Genomic DNA, 19,941 nt, shown 5'->3' with positions numbered 1-19,941 from the left:
ATACCCTCTTTTCCAGCTGTGTGCTCACTAGCCCTTCTCACTGGGCATCAGGCACATGCACCGAGTACAATGTGCCCACATCAAGATGCAGTGTCTCCTCCTCCAGACGGGCTTCTCTTTCCGTCTCTCCTGTTGTTTCAGCATCATCACCCTCCGTTATCTAGCTTGAGCGTCTCAGCAGATTCCAAGACCTTTTCATCTCCTTTACTTGGGAGAAGATATTTTAAAATCATATACATTTAATAAATACACATATAATTTTTAAAATTTAACATATTATACCTCTGTGACTTTTCTGTTTTGCACTGACATGGTGCAGACTGTCACTTTTCATTTGGACAATTGCAATAGCCAGGTAAATTAAAGACTCAGTGGAATTTTTTCATGGAAAGGAGACTTGGCATGGGAACCTTTAATATATCTGTTTTTCAAAATAATAAATTACAGATATGCCTGTAAATATATGAAGGAGATTATGACATTAATATTAATGAACAAGGTGGGGTTTTAAAGCTAGTGATCAAGAGAAGCAAGAATGCTCCATTACTACCCTGTCAATCTCTCTTTTCTGTTAAGTTCTGGAGGTATCTGAACACATGACTGAAAGTGACAATGGGAAATCAGCATGCCATTTTATCACTGAAAGCTAAGTGAGGTCACTAGATATGATTTTTTTTCCCCCCTTCATATAGTTCCTTAGGATCACAATTGTGGACTGTTATTTTATCAATGCAAAGTTATAAAGTTCCAAGTAATGACCATTCTACTTTGACTTGTAGATATGCACATTGCCTTTAATGAATCAATCCACTATTCTTAGACATACTTTAAGTTCTTTTACACATAAACTCACTTAATCTGAAGAAAGAGGTATTTTCCGCTTCTCAAATAGGGAAAATTGGATGTCAGAGTGGCTAGCTGATTTTCCCACCATAACTAGTTTATAGCTTGAACTAGACTCTGAACTCTAAGCCCTGATTGCTTTCCTCTACAACTCAGTTGGCTCCCAAAACCCAAGTGATATTTACATTCAGTGGATGAGAGATGAGCTTCCCAAGCCTTTGTTATGTATTGTTGTCTTTCAGTCACTAAGTTGTGTCTAATTCTTTGTGACTTCATGGACTGAAGCATGCCAGATTTCCCTGTCCTTCACTATCTCCTGGAGTTTGCTCAAGCTCATGTCCATGGAGTTGGTGATGCCATCCAACCATTTCATCCTTTGTCATCCCCTTCTCCTCTTGCCCTCAATCTTTCCCAGGATCAGGGTCTTTTCCAATGAGTTGGCTTTTCGCACCAGGTAGCCAAAGTATTGGAGCTTCAGCATCAGTCCTTCCAATGAATGAATATTTAGGGTTGATTTCCTTTAGAATTGACTGGTTTGATCTCTTTGCTGTCCAAGGGACTCTCAAGAGTCTTTGTTATGTGAGAAACTGATACGAGGGGACCATTAGTAGGTAGAGCCGAGAAGCCCTACAAGTAAGGCATTCAACCAACCTGTCATCTAACTATGGGCTACAGATAAGCCACCTGCCCCACCAGGCAAAGTCATAGAGCTTATTTTGATCAGGAGCATGTGACAATGAGGATGCTCTATTTACTTCCATAGTATAGTTTGTAATGCTATAGTAAATACATTTTACAGTATACTGTCTAGAATGAATTGATATGGATCTGGCTTTGCCGCACACCAGTGATGTAGTTCCTGATTTATGGCATCCTAAAGAAACAACAATAAAGGATGCCTTGGGATTCTTGGCAGGCAAATATAAACAAAGCTCCCTCATGTTCTTTTGAAGAATTCCAGGGACGGAGACCCACAGGCTTTAGTTAGTGTAGAATGTGAAGATCAGGAAATTCTTTTCTTGTTTCCAACCATAGAATATACTGATTTGATTAAATAGAATTTCCTCTTGTTTGTGTTACTCTGAAGTATGAAGAAACTGGTCACCCACCTATTCCTTCAAAAGAAAGGATTTCAAATTGCTTGAAGGAGATTGTGATCGAATCGCTCCTCAATTTTTCCCTTCAGGCTAAAATACCATAATTGCTTTAAGCTCCTTCAAAGCATCTATTTTCCACCCCTTGCATTGTTTCTATTTCTTTTCTTGGGACTCATTTCAGTTGCTCCCTGGCATTGTCCTTGTAAAATAGAGGGGATGGAATTGGACACAGCTGTGTCCAATTGTGACAAATGTGGAGTGCTAGTAAAGAGATTGCTTCCGGGCTCTGCGTGGCCTACCTGCCTTGGCACACAAACCAGGGAACTCTTGTTGCCATCAGTTATTTAAAGAAAGAGGGAGAGAGGGAGGAAGGAAGAAAGAGAAGAAGAACAGGAAGGAAGCTCCCATCCTTTGCAATAAAGGCTATAGTAGAGGAAAAACATGCCTCTGATGGCCTCACCCAGCTTGGCTACTTGCTAGGGTGAGAAAAATGTGCTCATTTGGGAGCTTGAGAAGTGTTTGTATGCATTTATGCTGGGGAACTGTGCAGTGCTGTGGATTATAGATAGGGATCCTGTGCTTGAGAAGAACAGAGTATGCACCCTCTGACCCAAATGGAAAAGGAACCACTAAGTGTTCAATATGTGCACTGAGATCAAAGCATGCAGGCAAAACTTTGCCAGCCAAGTGCTTTTGAAACTGTGCAAAATTAGAATCCACTGTGGGATTTTCAGAAAGTAGTTTGAACTCTGCAGTCCTTTAAGAGAAAGTTCCAAAACCCACCAACTAGGAATGCAAAGTGGTGCTGCCACTTTCGAAAACCCATTGGCAATTCCTCAAAATGTTAAACACAGAGTTCCTTCATGACCCAGCAATTCCACTCCTAGGCATATAACCGAGAGACCTGAGAACATACAACATTATTCACAATACACAAAGACTAGGAACAATCCAAATTTCTATCCACTAATAAGTGGATAAATAAAATAGGGTATATCCATACAGTGAAATACTCAGCCATAGAAAGAAATGAAGTACTGATGTCTGCTATAATACAATGGACCTTGAAAACATTATTTTAAGGGAAAGAAATCAGGCACAAAAGGCCATGTATTATATGATCTCATTTATGTGATCTACCCAAAATAGGCAAATCTAGAGAGGCAGAAAACAGATTAATGGTTGCTGAGGGTTAGTGGGGAGGAGGGGGAAATGGGGTGACTGTTAATGAGTGTGGGGTGGGTTCTTTTGAGATGATGGAAATGTTTTGGAATTAGATAGTACTGGAGGTTGGACAACGTTGTGAATATTCTAAAATCAACTGAATTGCCCGCTTTACAAGCGTGAATTTTATGGAACATGGAATATTAAAAAAAAAAACCAACCCCACTATTAATATATATCTGGGACCCTTATCACTTAAAAAAACAAAGAAACACCTCAAAAAGTTTTCTTTCATGACTGTAAGGCTTTTTACCTGGTGTGGAAAATATCATGCTGGTTCACTTGGTTTCGTGAATTTTGCTGGCATAGTAGGATGTTTGTAGAAAGTGGCTGAATTATGACATTGAGAAATTATTCTGGGTGGTATAAACACAGACTGGGCTGCTTGCGAGGAAAACAGGAACGTCTGACTCAGTCCCTGCTCTGCGAGTGGTCATTTATTTTTGCTGCTACTTAAGGATCAGATTTTTTTTTTTTTCCTGACCATTTTTCAGTGAATATTTCTGTTGGGACGCTTTCATATTTGAGGTCCTGTTAGATGAATCATCGTATTTGCAAACTTTTTTCTTTAGTATCCATTCTGGAAATGGAATGACTAAAAACACACCAACTCTAATTCCAGGCTCATGAGATTATTTCTTTCCCTTCAGCTATTTTTTGACACCTCTAATTAGCATCACCAGCCTGGCTGTCCTCTGGTGGTGGCAAGCCCGGCTTCTTCCATCAGCTGCCCTGCTTTTTCCATCGACACGTTTCTGTTACTTTTGAAGGAGGCAGATGCTCCTGCTACATCCAAAGAGAATTCACAAGGTCTGATGCTTTTTGACAAAACGGATGCCTCCTCCCTGTACTTTGGGATTGATATACGCTGTCAAAACAGGTTTTTCAAATGGTTTCTCTTTGTCACCTTGTACCAGATTTTCTCCTCCATTCTGGAAATGTGCGGTTTAATGTTGCGTTTCGAATCACTTTCAGTTGAAAAAGTGTGTAATAGAATCAGGGCATCCCACGAATACTCGTAACAGCGTCAGAGATGTCTCTTGTTTGCAGCTCTACATTCCGAGGGGGCTCGTGACAACAGTAAATTACACTGGGGTCTTGCTCAGTAATGGGCTCCTTGTCCTTTATGATTTTAAAGAAGCACTCAGGGTGACTTCTCCCATTCTGGCACTTTCTGTATTGGTTCGTATTTATCAGAATTTAAATTCTGAAGATTACCACCTCCTGAGAAGGGAAGTAGTAGCTCTAGTAGTTTATCCGTATTTCTCCACTCCTCGGATGTCAGGCTTCCTTTCAGAATCACTTAAGTGTAGACCTGGGAGGTGCCTGAGAAATGATGTGGTCTTTACCCTTTTTTATTGCCAAGGACACCAAGGCTGAGAGTTGGCAATTAACCTAAGGTGAGACTGGCACCTTCAAAGTCCAGTTCCCAAACTAGTGCCCTCGCTACCACCACACCACCTCCAAACCTCCGATGGTGTCTACGGATGAGTATCCCTCAGAGTCTGAGCTGGGAGAGGACCTGACGTCAGCCATTGCCCCAAGTAGTGCTCTGTCTTTCCCTTTACAACCTCCCTCTTCAGACTGGCAGAACTGGCAGTAAGCCAGAAGGGTTTTTCCTGCGTGTGTGTGTGTACACTTGGGCACACTTTTCTACACATGTGGCCAGGTTCTATGCTGCAGGGTTGATGGCCACTTCATTGCTCAAGATGGGAATGAAATTCTGTGCTCCCTCGAGGTGGTTGTTCGGTTGCTAAGTCCTGTCCGACTCTTTGGGACCCCATGGACTGCAGCACGCCAGGCTTCCCTGTCCTTCACCATCTCCTGGAATTTGCTCAAACTCGTGTCTATTGAGTCGGAGATGCCATCCAACCATCTCAACCTCTGTCGCCCCCTTCTCCTCCTGTCTTCAATCTTTCCCAGCATCAGGGTCTTTTCCAGTGAGTCGTTTTTTCGCATCAGGTAGCCAAAGTATCAGAGCTTCAGCTTCAATCCTTCCAATGAATATTCAGGGTTGATTTCCTTTAGGATTGACTGGTTTGGTCTTGCAGTCCAAGAGACTCTTCAAGAATCTTCTCCAGCACCACAGTTCAAAAGCACCAATCCTTCAGCGCTCAGCCTTTCTTATGGTCCAGCTCTCACACGGGTACATTTCCTGAACTCTTTCAAAGAGTCTGAGAGCGCTTTGCAGGCAAGCAGTTCCTGTGCCGCAGAGAGAAGAAACCAATGTGTTTCACCAATTGAAACAACTTGGTTTGGATTCTGCCTTCAGGAGGGAGCTTGAGCCCTGACTTATCTTCCTTAACATTTTCCTCTATGGAGACCAGACTTCCAGACACCATTAAATGCTTCTCAAGTCTAGTAGTCTGGTGATTTTGGATTTCTTTGCTGTTTCAGCTTCACCGAGACATTCTATGATTATTAAGCTAGGAGATTTTCATATATATATATAAATGTGTATATATTTATAAATGGAGATTTATATATGGATATTTTTATATATAAATATACCTATATTATATATAATCTACATCTATAACTATAAACCTCTATATCAATATATAAGGGATACATCCATCCTGTCACTTCAGTCGCGTCTGACTCTTTTTGCGACCCCATGTACTATAGCCCACCAGGTTCCTTTGTCCATGGGATTCTCCAGGCAAGAATACTGGATGGGGTTGCCATTTCCTCCTCCAGGGGATCTTCCTGACCCAGGGATAAAACTCGCATCTCTTATGTCTCCTGTATTGGCAGGCAAGCAGGCTGGCTTTTTACCACCAGAGCCACCTGGGATACATAAATATGTTCCTTTTCCCCCAGTCTTTGTGCCACTTGAACAAAACCTTCTATTGAAGCTGAAAAGCTAGAGTATCATTATTATTCTTGTACCATATTTACACCTATTTGCAAAATCATTTGATTGTGAATTTTAGGATGTTTTTGGTCTTAAGGTTTTGCCTTGAGGAGGCCGGTGTTGCTCTGAAGTGCGTTGAGCAGAGCAGGGGCTCTTAGGCTTCCTGAGGCTCACAGGAAGGAAGTGCCAGCTGGAGTTCTCCTGCATTTGCCCTCCACCATTCTTCAGACTTCTCCTTCCTCCTAAAACTTCAGTGTGTTGCTCCTTGGCTTGACTCTGAAGCTTTCTGGAGAGCTGTAACTAATGGTGTAAGAGCTGTGTGGGGTACTAAGGCAACATCATCTCATTTCAGTGAACGAAAGGCTGGAAAGGCAGGTATGTGCACAAACCTCTGCTATTTAAACCCAACAGCATCCCGGAGCGAGGGGGCACTTTCTGAAACTCTCCATGCGGGTGTTCTACATAGTGAGAAAGCTCCAGAGGGTGTGTACTTAGTCACTTAGTCATGTCCGACTCTTTGTGACCTCATGGAGTGTGGCCCACCAGGCTCCTCTGTCCATGGGATTCTCCAGGCAAGAATACTGGAGTGGGTTGCCATTCCTTTCTCCAGGAGATCTTCCCAACCTAGAGGTTGAACCTGGGTCTGCTATATTGCAGGCAGATTCTTTATGGTCTGAGCCACACAGTAAGAAAGATCCAGAGTGTAGCTATGGACATAAACTACAGCACTTTGTCCACAACACTCACCAGTATATGTTGAGTGCTGCTTGCCCTGGAAGGAGGAAGGTGTCTTCTGAGCAATAGAAAGTGTAACTGGCTGTTTGCTCCCTCCAACTCCACTGACTCCCAGCAGTGATCTATAAGAAGTGCCTCTCCCATCCCTCAACCACATCTAGGCCCCTGGGTGGCTGCCTCAGCCTTGAACTCTGGCAGTTGTGTGGTGGTGGGCAGCCTGAAGGCAACGGATACAGTCATTGGAAGCAGAGGTGGGTGTTTTGTTTTCACTTTATCCAAGTGTCACTGATTTAACACATTGAAAATGTGTCAGTTGCTGCTGAAAAATAACAGTATACATTTCTACAGGGATTATACTGTCAGTGCCCAAGAGGTACAGTTTCAAGTTCATAGGTCCTCAGAGAAATGAGTGTATTGGACTAGTCCAGAACGCCCAGGCTTTGGGAGGAGAAGGAAGATTGCCACTTCTATATGACTTCTATATGACTAAAAGCCCTTCTATATGACTAAAAGGAATGGAATCCAACCATCCAGAGGAGGGCTAGCGAATCCTTCAGGTCACTCCGTTCATTTCTCACTCAGAACGTCTTTCCGTCATTTTCATTTGTGAGCATGTTCGGCAGTTCTGAACCTACTTCTGTGGGTCTCTTCTTATAACAAGTGATGGGGAGAGGTACAGCCATTTTTGGCCTTCACCACTTCTCATTTTTTATAACAGAATTCTGTCGCTGGATTCTCAGCAGCTCCTGATGCAGTTACAGGAGTCTTTTGTAGTCACGACTGAGCTCCGAGAGATGCTTGGGTCCCAGGAAGAATTCTTTGGACACTCAATGCTCGGGTCACACAGGGTTCATGAAGACTGGTAGTGTAACAAAGATGAGTCAGCAGTCAAGAGGATTCTTGGTGAATATTCTTTTGTGAATATACAGCCAGATCTGAGCAAATAAATTCCTCTTCAAAATGTGCAGAAGGAATGTAACATGATTCCTGTGAGTCAGATGATACAAAGATGTCTAAAGGAAAATTAACTTTCCCGCTTCCATACCTTTCCCCCTACTCATTCAAATATAATTTATGTCATCAGACAGCCAGGTGGCCAGTTAGAAACAGCAAAGGCATATTCACTCATGGTGATAGTGCAGCCAAGAGGTGAAGAGGAAAGCAAAGTGTTCTTTCTCCCCACAAGGGCCCCTGTCAGGGTCAGGCAGTGATGGACAGCACACGCAGCAGGGCAGAAGGAATCTGAAGAGCCGCGCTTCTGGACCAGGGGATGGGGGTGGGGGTGACAGGTAGGTTGATGGAGAAGGGGAAGGAGTGGAAAAGTACTGGGAGGAGAGAAGTGTCTGAGCCAAGACTCCTGGTAGACATGCCTAGGCTGGGAAGGCAGGAAAGTGTGTAAATGTGTAAAAGGGAGGGAGACGGGAGGGAGCCCTGGCCTGCAGCTCCCTGCAGAGCCTGGCCGGGCACCAGGGGTGAGGAGGGCAGCTTCTCCACAGGTCTGCTCAGCAGAGCCTGAAGGACCACACAGAAGATTTTGGCCTGGAACTAGATGCCTCGTGTACTTCCCCCGGGGCTCAGTGGTGAAAGAATCCACCTGCAATGCAGGAGATGCAGTTTTGATCCCTGGGTCGGGAAGATATCCCCTGGCTGAGGGCATGGCAGCCCACTCTAGTATTCTTGCCTGGAGAATCCCATGGACAGAGGAGCCTAGTGGGCTACAGTCCATGAGGTCCCAGAGTTGGACACGACTGAAGCAGCTGAGCACATAGGCACATATAGGGAGTATCTATATATAGTTTGTGTTTTTATAAAAATGGGATTATTCCACATACTACTCTGAAAAGTGCTTTTCTTCCTTAATAATACCTCTTGGATACCTCCAGGTCAGAGAACAGACTTTTTTTTTAAGTGGCTGTATAATATCATACTGATTACATACCAATCCATTCAACAGTTCCCCTCTTGGCAGACATTCAGAGCATTTCCAGTCTTTGCACAAGTGATGTAAAAGATGTATTGTTGACTCGAACTGACCCTTTTATTTCTTTAGGATATATTCCGCACAGTAGGACAGCTGAACCTTTTTTATGTAGTTATAGTTTTTTAAATTTTTATTTAGTTCTGGCTGTGCTGGGTCTTTGTTGCTGTGCTCGGGCTTTCTCTAGTTGTCACAAGTGGGGGCCAACTCTTCGTGTGGTGTGCAGGCTGCTCGTAGAGACGGCTCCTCTCGTTGTGGAGCACGGGCTCTAGGGTACATGGGCTGACTAGTTGTAGCTCATGGGCTCAGTAGCTGTGGTGTGGAAGCTTAGTTGCCCCACAGCATGTAGGATCTTTCCAGACCAGGGATTGAACCTGGGTCCCCTGTATTGGCAGGCAGATTCTCAACCACTGGATCACCAGGGACGTCCCAGTTACAGTTTTAAGATGTTTAAAAAGTATAATTCATGTTCTCTTTAATTATGAGAATGATTTTTCCCCTCACCCTATGAGAGCTATTATGTGTTGTTAGTTTTTTCAATAAATGTTTGCCAATCTGATGTAAAAGATCATATTCCTTTTGCTCTAATTTGCCTTTTCCTGGACTCGTGAGGTAGAGCTTCTTTCTCTGTGTTTACTGAATATTTGCATTTTCCCTTCTGTCCGTTGTTTAATTGCCACTTCTGTTCTTTTTTTCCTTTGTGTGTTTGTCGGATGCCTTTAGAGAGTATCCCTCCTGCTCTGAGATGGGTTTAATGGGAGTTAGTGTGATCTCCTTAAGAGAAAGTGTAAAATTGAGAGAATATCTGAAATGAGCAGCCTGTTTGGCCCTTTATTTTTCTCTTGACCAGTTTACATTTTGACCAGCTTGGGGGGAAAAAGTAAATCTTTTTTACTCCAAATTGTGACACCAGAGGATACAAGTAGCGGAATTTTCTAGGACTTATTCTCTGAACTGAAATTTCTCATCAGTTAGGAATAAATTGCCCATGTTCCCTTATGTGCAAGATGGTAGGTGAGAGCACAGTTAACTGTCAGTGTCTTTGCTTTACCTTCTTTTCTCCCATCCTTGCAGTTAACTCACAAAAACACATTAAACCTTATCATTGACCATGTTACAAATACTGCCCCATCTATTTTACTGGATAAGAAATTAAAGCATGTATATTTCAGATAGTCTCTGTAAATGAAAGGCTGGCCTTAACTTTGCAGAATATGCTTAGGAACCGTGCCCTCTGTATGGTGTGGGATACCAGCTGGCAAGTGGTTGCCAATTGACTAAATCACCCAACCCCCGGTGACTTCCTCACCTGGTCTGTCACCAAACACTGAGTGGGTGAAGGAAGTGTCATCCTGACCACAGTCATCCACAGGTCTAGACCTGAGGCCCCAGAAGAGAGGTCAGGGCATATGCCTAACTCTCCTTGGCACTCATTGCTGCTATAGATTTTTTTCTCCCCTTGAGTAAAAACATTTTGTAAAATAATGAAGTAGAAGATATGAAGTCTGTAGGACCCTAGCATGAGAGAATGCAGCTTTAAAGGCATGTCTCTATTGTTTGTTTAGGACAGGCTTTGTCAGCCTTCACATGCACTCTGTTCCCTTTGAAACTTCTTCCCTCTCACTACCCTGCTCCAGATTGGAGACCTGCTCTCTGACAAATTGATCCCAAGATCAGAGGCATGAAAGAGAGATCAAAAGGAAGCCAGGAATCACATAAGAGCATTGTGGTGCAGGGACTGGAGAGTTTGGCTATCAGACACGCTGTCATTCTTTAATCCGTGGATGTCTCACGAAGGAAGAACTTGATAGTTCAAACAAAACTGAAGAATGCTCTGTACAGAGATGGATTTAAATACAGTGATCTACTTATGAGCATAATTAGGTAGGATTACCCCACCAGTGAACATTGGAGTTGAATGCAGACACCTCATCATGTATGAATTTGAAATGAAAAAACAGAGTAAGCCTACTGGTGGCTGCATTCTGTCTCCTCTGCCCACCAAGAGCAGGGCCCCTGTTCATTTTCTCCTTAGCTTTTGTTGTTGTTGTTGCTTTATTATTTTATTATTTTTTTTTCACTTTACAATATTGTATTGGTTTTGCCATACATCAACATGCATCTGCCACGGGTGTACACATGTTCCCTATCCTGAACCCCACTCCCACCTCCCTCCCCATACCATCCCTCTGGGTCATCCCAGTGCACCAGCCCCAAGCTTCCTGTATCCTGCATCAAGCTTTTGAGTCACTTTTCAATGGTGCTTCAGCCAGAACAACATCCTTTTAGGTCCACTGTCTTTTCATAAAACCAGTGGGAAGGCTTATGGATTTTTGAGGACTCAGACCATAGAAAATTAGGCAATTATAAGTCACATTATTAAGAAAAGTCTTATTTGAGACCGTCACTTCTGGACACGTCTGTTCATCCAAGTCCAGCTCGCTCGTATCTATTTAGTCACTTATCCCTCCAGCAAATAGTTATTACGTGTCTGTCACAGACCAGGCTCTGAATGCTGGATCTTCAGAGACCAGGGCTTAGGTTCTGCCCAGAAGACGCCCTTGGGTAGTTAGGGACAGTCACAGAGGTCATCCATCACAGAGAGCCAGGTAAGGGCTATACCAGGTACATGACACCATGGGGTCACAGAGAAGAGGCAATGAAAGTAGACGGAGGACATGCTCCTAGGCTGGGTCTCAGAGAGGAGTCGGTTGGCCAGATGAATGGAGACGTAGTGGGAAAGGAATAGTAAGTGTGAGGCTGAAACCAGAAACAGAGGCAAAACCCAGGTAATGAAAGAGTTTGGAAATGCTGGGAAAGCAGGATGTGATGCTTTAAAATGATCTTGGTGACCCTGGGGAGCAGGGTTCAGAGGAGGGCAGAACTGAGAGCTCCTGAGTCAGGTGGATAAGCTCTGATGGGGCCTGAACCCAGACAGTAACAGAAGAAACCAAGGCAGGGGGCAGCTCCGCCTGCTGTTGAGGGGTTGGGTGCTACAGGATCGCTGCCTTTCTGGATATACAGGGTGAGAAGGGTTCCAAGGCTAAGACGGCTTCAGCAATGGGCCCCTGGGTGGAAAGGGTTGCTGTTCCCTGAATCTGGGAATGCCGGAAGGACGATTTTGGGGGTGTGCTGGGGGGAGGATCATCAAGTCTGAACATGCCAAGTCCGAGACACCAGTGAGTACCTGAGTGAATGTTTGCCAGCTGTTGGCTGTTCCAGGCTGGAGCACAGCAGAGATGTGTGGGCTGGAAAGGATATTTGGAGTCATTGGCATATGCCGTTGTTAAAGCTAATGATTCATTCAGTAAAGGGCACTGAGTCAGGATCAGCTTCATGGGGGTGTGACCTCTGCAGTCACAGGACCCCACACTCAGAAGGGCCCCCATATTTGGCTTCATGTTCTGTTGTCACAGTCTTTAAATTCTCATTAATTTTTTAACATGAAAAAATAATTTATTTTTTTAATAACTATGTGTTATTTTTTTGACTTGAGTTTGAGCAAGCTCCGGGAGTTGGTGATAGACAGGGAAGCCTGGCATGTTGCGGTCCATGGGGTCACAAAGAGTGGGACACGACTGAGCGCCTTCACTTTCACTTTTCACTTTCATGCATTGGAGAAGGAAATGGCAACCCACTCCAGTGTTCTTCCCTGGAGAACCCCAGGGACGGGGGAGCCTGGTGGGCTGCCATCTATGGGGTCGCACAGAGTCGGACACAACTGAAGTGACTTAGCAGCAGCAGCTGCTGCATTTTTATTTGGCCCAGGACCTTGGAAATTCTGTAGCCAGTACTGCTTGTGACTGCCAGGCTCTGTGCACAGTAGTGGGGCCACAGTGTGAGCAGCACAGACATGGTTCTTGCCTTAGGGGCTTATGGGCTGGCTCGGCAGGTAGACAGTTAAGGAAGGAATAACAAAACAAAATGTGTTATGTATTAGAGGGAGCACCAGGCTAATGGAACTCGGAGGAGAGGCCTCTAAACCAAAGCTTGGGGGTTAAGAAGGTGGGAAGTGAGTGCCCAGGCAGAGAGGCAGAAAGAGCGGCAGTTCACAACCACACTGGAGGTAGAGAAGAGTCTGAGAGGGGAGTATCCTGGGAGGCCAGAGGGCAACCAGGAAGGAGGAGTGTCCCGGAAGTCAGGGTCAGGAAGGACCCACAGATGCTGCCTGGTGAGTGGGGAATGAGGTCATGCCCAGGGAGTTCAGCAGCAAAGAGGCTACTTGGAGACTCATGAGGGTAGTCAGGTATAGAGAGGGGCAAGGCATGAGTTTACCTGTTTTTAAGGGATCAGTGGGAGATGTGGGCAGAGAGACCTTGAATGTAGATTCTGTGTGTCATTTTTTGTGTGTTTGGCTTAAATCTCCTGTAGAAGATTACAATTTTTAAACATCCTCATTATTTAATTTTAAGATTCTTTAACAGATCACAGCAAAGCTCATTATAAAACTGTTACAGTGTCTTCAAAGACTTGATAAAATACACAATTGCTCCTTTCGTTTTCTATATTTCCATTAGTTGCAGAAGGAATGGGGTTAAGATGACATTTGTTTCCCTTCTCCTTTGTACGAATCTGCATCTTCATGTTTAACTGACACACCAGGGGCTCAGTTGTGTGCTGTAATGAAGATATTAAAGGAAAATAAAAAGGTGTAAACCTTGGTTTCCCAAGAAAGGAAAAAGACCCTGGAAGTGGGTTTCACATGAGCAGAGTAATATTTGTTTGGTTTTGGTTTCAATTTTGTTTGAATTTAATCACAAAGTGTTTTGAGCATGGTTTTGAACCACGAACAGAGAGCCAGTAGAGGGAGAGGTTGGGAACACAGAGGGAGTTACTGATGTAAGGCAGGCCCCGGGGTTGGGAGTGTTGGGTGGACTCACCTAATCAGCAGGAGGAGAAGGAAAGATGGCAGAGGGAGCAGATGTCCAAGTGAAGTCCCCTCTCAGTGCTGTGACATCCACCCACTTTCCTTGTGTAAGCAAACATCTGCTGCCTCCTCGTTCTGTTCTCTTCCTCCCTCAGAGTCAAGGCAAAGCTCCTCCTAAGTTCTCTCATCCATTGTTTTCTTTTTTTCTAATTGGAGTTTCGTTGCTTTACAGTGTTGTTTAGTATCTGCTGTACAACGAAGTGAATCAGCTATAAGTATACATTTATCTCTTCTCTCTTGGACCTCACTCCCACTCCCCTTTGTCATTGTTGTTCTGTCATTCAGTTGTGTCTGACTCTTTGTGACTTCATGGACTGCAGCACACCAGGCTTCCCTGTCCTTCACTATCTCCCTGAGTTTGCTCAAACTCATGTCCATTGAGTCTGTGATGCCATCCAACCATCTCATCCTCTGTTGTCCCCTTCTCCTCCTGCCTTCAATCATTCTCAGCATCAGGGTCTTTTCTAATGAGTCAGCTCTTCACATCAGGTGGCCAAAGTATTGGAGTTTCAGCTTCAACATCAGTCCTTCCAATGAATATTCAGAACTGATTTCCATTAGGATGGACTGGTTTGATCTCCTTGCAGTCCAAGGGACTCTCAAGAGTCTTCTCCAACACCACAGTTCAAAAGCATCAATTCTTCGGTGCTCAGTTTTCTTTATGGTCCAGCTCTCACACCCACACATGACTACTGGAAAGACCATAGCTTTCATTAGACGGACCTTTGTTGGCCAGGTAATGTCTCTGCTTTTTAATACACTATTTGTCATAGCTTTTCTTCCAAGGAGCAAGAGTCTTTTCATTTCATGGCTGCAGTCACCATCTGCAGTGATTTTGGAGTCCCCCAAAATAAAGTTCGTCTCTGTTTCCATTGTTTTCCCATTTATTTGCCATGAAGTGATGGGACTGAATGCCATGATCTTCATTTTTTGAATGTTGAGCTTTAAGCCAGTTTTTTCACACTCTTCTTTCACTTTCATCAAGAGGCTCTTTAGTTCCTCTTGTCTTTTTGCCATAAGGGTGGTGTCATCTGCATATCTGAGGTTGTTGATGTTTCTCCTGGCAATCTTGATTCCCTGGGTCCCACTCCCTAGGTCGTCACAGAACACCGAGCTGAGCTGCCTGTGCTATATAGCAGGTTCCTGCCAGCTGTCTGTCTTATGCGTGGCAGTGTCTGTGTGTCAAACCCAGTCTCTCAATTCATGCCCCGCCTCTCCCCAGGTCCACACATCTGTCCTCTGTGTCTCTGGCTCTGTTCCTGCCCTGCAAATGTGTTCATCTCTACCATTTTCTAGATTCCACATATATGCATTACCAAACGGTATTTTTTTCTCTTTCTGACATACATCACTCTGTACGAAAGACTCTGAGTCCACACACATCTCTACAGGTGACCCAACTTCTTCCTTTCTATGGCTGAGTAATATTCCACTGTATATATGCACCACATCTTCTTTATCCACTCATCTCTCATCTGTTCTTATATTCAATTAATATTCATGGGGCTCCTGCTAGGTGACAGGCATGATGTCAAGCATTTGGAATATAATAGAACCAAATGGAGCAGGCCCCCCTCCTGACACTTAGGTCCTGGAGGAGGCTCTTCCACGTCTGGTTAGACATTTGTTGGCTCCTCCCCACAGGCCACACTGAATGACACCCCAGCCTCCACTTTCTCTGCCTTCCTCCTCTTCCTCATTGTCTTTTACTTCCCTCCCGGCTATCCACCTGTCTAGTCTGAGCCTGGAAGCTGGAATTCAGGGGCTGTGTAGGAAAAGGGAAAGAAAAGAGTTAAGACTAGCTTCCAGGAAAAATTTGGAAAGAGAAGATTGCCGTGGGAATTTGCTGCCAAATGCCTTTTGCTCTAGTCCCTCATGTTCTCAGAGCCCTTCTTGCTACTTGAAGATTAGGCCCTGTACTGCTTTTCTAGATTCCACATGTGTGCAATGTACAATATTTATTTCTCTCTTTCCAACGTACTTCGCCATGTACAGATGAAGCTATTTGCAAACCAGAAATAGAGAGACAGATGTAGAGAACAAAAGAATGGACACCAAGGCGGGTAGGGGGAGGGTGAGATGAATTGGGAGATTAGGAGACTGACATATATACACTACTATGTATAAAATAGACAACTAATGAGAACCTTCTGTGTAGGACAGGGAAAAGAAGGTACAGTCTGTTTAGAGGACATATATTAACCTTAAAAATGCATTCCAATATACATTAGGTACAGACAAATACTGTTTGATTTCACTTAGATGAAATTCAAAGTCAGAAAGTACATTGGTAGATGCCACGGGAATGGTGGGGTGGAGGTGGGTGGGAAGGGGCAATGGGGAGTCAGTGATTAATGGGGCAGAGTTTCAGTTTAGAAAGGTGAAAAATTCAGGAGATGGATAAGGCTGAGAGTTGCACAATAATGTGAATATACTTAGTGCCACCAAACTGTACAGTCAAATAGTTAAAATGGTATGTTTTATATTATGTGACTTTTACCACAATAAGAAAAAAAAAAATATTAGGCCCTATCCTTGACATTCCTGACCCCTTATTTCAAGTTCTCCAAGTTACTCCATCCTCTATCAAAACCACTCCTCTCTCATTACAGTTATTCTCAGCTGTTAAGTAGGACAAAGACAATTTCAATTAACTCACACTGATTTGTGAATGGTTGGTATCACCTTTCTTGAGGTAGGGGGAGGTGGTTGCATTTTACAAGTGACTCTGGGTTTATAGCAAGGAATCTTTACTCTGTCCTATTTTTTGGCAGCATAATAAAATAAGTGAGGTGTGTATTTCAGCATGAGGCATCCTCTCCCCAGGGTCAGTCTCCCCAAACTTCTCCATTTCCTTACCGCTTCCACCATTTTCCTCCTGGATCCATAAATTCTCTAACACCCCCAAGATTTTTGTCGTCACCTCCTCCTTTGCCTGCCCCCCTATGACAGAGCAACTGGGCACAGGTGGTGAGGGGGAGGGGGAGGGGGAGGGCAGCTGCAGCCCTTAATAGGGATTGTTTCCAAGTCAGGGACTGCCTGCCTCTGCAGTGGGAGTGAGGGGTGCCAGGGGCTTGTTGGCACAAAGAATGCAGCCTCCCCGTGTCAACGAGACATCCACCTGGAGCTGAGCTCATTGATGGCATTCCCCATGCCTGTGGGCTTTCACAGAGAAGTGTGTTGGGCCAGCAGGTCTCTGGCTCCCTGATACTGGGGAGCTTTGGAGTTCAAATAGAATGCAGTTCTCCCAGCCACTTGCTTTTGTTGTAGAAATGGCAGCCTTCCACCACAATGGATCGATATTTGGGAAGTAAGTGCTGCAGGGACTACTGCAGAACAAGGCCTGAGCACAGGAGGCTACACGGGAAGAGCTTAGGGAAAGTTGCTATCAATGGATCCTGTATCCTCTCCTTTAGATGTCAGCTTTGGGGAGCTCTGTTTTCTCAAAAGTCCTGGAGTCAGCAGTAGCTCTTGGGCACATTTTTGGGAGTTTGTGAATTTCCTGAACTTTGAGATGACAGTGGTTTTCCCTGGACCCAAGATGTTACCCTAGAAACTCAGGAGTCTAGGTCAGCTGCTCTCAGATTTTAATGTGCCTCCAAATCCCCTGGGAATCTTATGACACTGCAGATTCCAGTATAGGAAGTCTGCGGGGAACCTGAGAGTCTGCATTTCTAACTAGCTCTCAGGTAAGGCTTGTGCTGCTGGTCCGCAGATACTTTGAGTAACGAACACTTGGAACTGCCCTGTCGACTACTTCAAGCACTAGCCCACTTGTGACTGCGTAACTTAAAGCTAAATTAACTACAGTGAAATAAAATGAAATATTCAGTTTCTCAGTTTGCACTGCATGCGTGCATGCTAAGTCGCTTCAGTCATGTCCAACTCTTTGCAATTCTATGGACTATAGCCCGCCAGGCTCCTCTGTCCGTGGGGATTCTCCAGGCAAGAATACTGGAGTGGGTTGCCATGCTCTCCTCCAGGCGATCTTCCTGACCCAGGGGCCAAACCCACGTTTCTTATGTTTCCTGCATTGGGAGATGGGTTCTTTACCACTAGCGCCACCTGGGAAGCCCCTCAGCTTGCACTGACCATGATTCAAATGCTCAGTACCCACATGGGGCTGGTTGCTGCCATCTTGGACTGCACAGATTAAGGCATTTTAAGGATCATAGGAAGTTCTCTTGGAGGGCACTAGCCTAGAGTGAGCCTCTGTGCATCATTCATTGATCCATCCATTTATTCATTGAGCATCTGTCATATGCCAAATGATATGCTTGGTGCTGGGCATTAAACTAGCAGAAAAGAGAATGTCGTGCTCTTAGAGATACCTACAGTATGGTGAGGGCTCCAGAGTTGGTTACACTGAGCTTTGCTGTGCAGGTTGGAGGAACAAAGGTCCCCTGAGAGTTTCATGTGTATTCTGAACCAAGCTGTGGCGTCATCTCAAAATCGCAGTGCTTATGAGATTGGCTGCTGACATGCCTTTTCACCCTTTCAGGGCCATAATCATCAGAAACGGAGAAATCATCCCCATGTCTTCGGAGTTCACCCCTGAGACCGAGCGCCAGCGACTGCAGTACCTGGTAAGTGCCGCGTGGGTCTGGCAGAGCGCCGTGGCATCGGGGATGGCGTCAGAGCTGTTTTGGAGGAACACATTGCTGTTGACATGGGAGCAGACCCACAGCAGTAAAATGGCATATGGCATTAATTCCCCCCACCCCACACACACCTCCTGGATCACACATCCTGGCTTCGTGTGTGACAACACATTCCACCTCTGTGAATTTATTATGGTGGCTGGTTTTCTCCCATCTGTGATCAATCAAAGACACAGCATGCTCTGTTTCTTTTAATGATTTGGTACGTACAATATGAAGCATGGTATTAAAGAATGCGGATACCTTGTTCCCCAGCCTGCCACCCACTTTAACTCAAAGGGTACAGATGAGTGTTAATCTCATAGGAGGAGGAGGCAGCCCCAGAAACCCGATGACACCCCATGACTTCATGCTCCGATACAAAGTCTCAGGGGCCCTTCAGGAGAAATGCAGGTGTCCGAAAATCTGTGTCTAACCTGACAATAGATTCTCCACGTAGATCCCACTCTTTGGAGTAAAATTATGAGCGGGTTCTAGGAGGGCCGTTTGGTTTTTCAGATCTTGAGAATTTTTGCTTCATTGAAGATTTGAGTTTTCTGGAAAACAGAGTAAATGTCCTGCCCTCATATCCCAGCCGTAGGGCATTAGGCTTATGATCTCAGTCCCATGATGATGGTCATGATCCAGGACTGCTTTGCAGTGGGCATCTTAGGGACCAGCTGCAAATATAGTCTGTGGATGATATATTTTCTTGCCAATTGGCTTTCTTTTTAGACAAAACGCTAAGGTAGTGACCTTCTGCTCTTAGAAAAGAATTGATGCAGCCTTCTCTGAAAGGAACTCATTTGTGTCTCTTAATTCTGGCACATGGGAATAAGGTCAGGACTTGATGACTTTGGTTGACTTAGCAAGAAGCTGTGTGAAAGTGAGAATCGCTCAGTTGTGTCTGACTCTTTGCAACCCCATGGACTGTAGCCTGCTAGGCTCCTCTGTTCATGGAATTCTCTAGGCAAGAATACTGGAGTGAGTTGCCATTCCCGTCTCCAGGGGATCCTCCTGATTCAAGGATTGAACCTGGGTCTCCTGCATTGCAGGCAGATTCTTTACCATCTGAGCCACCAGGGAAGCCCAAGACACTGTGTAGAAGCCCAAGAAGCCTAAGCTTCCCTCAGTTCCCATGACTGTGCTGTGTTGGTTTTACTCAGTAACTGAGCTCTGTTGATTTGGGTGGTTAACCTGGTCCACAAGACAGTAGGAATCTAAAGCCGAAGTAAAAGCTTTTCTTCATTCTTTTACTATTATTTTTGAACCCATCTGTTGCTGTTTACAAGCTAATAAACTTGAATCTTTCTGGGCAGCCCAGATGTTAGAGAGCTTCACTTTGTCTGTCTGTCTGGGCACGGGGAAGGGACCAGCAGCAGGATCTCACCCTGGCCCCTTCCTCACTCACCAGCTGGGTGGCTGTGTTGCTGCGAGGGTCCTTCCAAGTAGAGTTCCCAACAGCCTGCCTCCCTGCCACTTGCCTGGCTCTCTCCAGCCCATCTTCCACAAAGCCTCCAACATGATCTTCACACTTCACACTTCTTTCCCTGAAACCCTTTGGCTCCTCACAGGGTACAAACGGCAGACTCAAAATCGGGTGTCCCACCCACCTCTCCAGCATCATCTCACCATTGTCC

General features: G+C 44.8%; 1 protein-coding gene across 4 annotated transcripts in view; it reads left to right on the top strand.

Annotated features, from left to right (window-relative positions):
- PPM1H (protein phosphatase, Mg2+/Mn2+ dependent 1H) overlaps positions 1-19,941 on the top strand; it is a 300,784-nt gene that overhangs the window by 185,248 nt on the left and 95,595 nt on the right. For all 4 annotated transcript variants that reach the window (XM_055579318.1, XM_055579327.1, XM_055579311.1 and 1 more), the window contains exon 5: positions 18,163-18,247. In XM_055579318.1, the coding sequence (XP_055435293.1) occupies positions 18,163-18,247 (85 nt within the window). The remainder of the gene's footprint in view (positions 1-18,162; positions 18,248-19,941) is intronic.

The sequence above is a fragment of the Bubalus kerabau genome, chromosome 1 (assembly GCF_029407905.1).
Source record: "Bubalus kerabau isolate K-KA32 ecotype Philippines breed swamp buffalo chromosome 1, PCC_UOA_SB_1v2, whole genome shotgun sequence".
NCBI lineage: Eukaryota > Metazoa > Chordata > Mammalia > Artiodactyla > Bovidae > Bubalus > Bubalus kerabau.
Note: the sequence above shows the minus strand (reverse complement) of the source record. Positions and strands in the feature narration are given on the sequence as shown.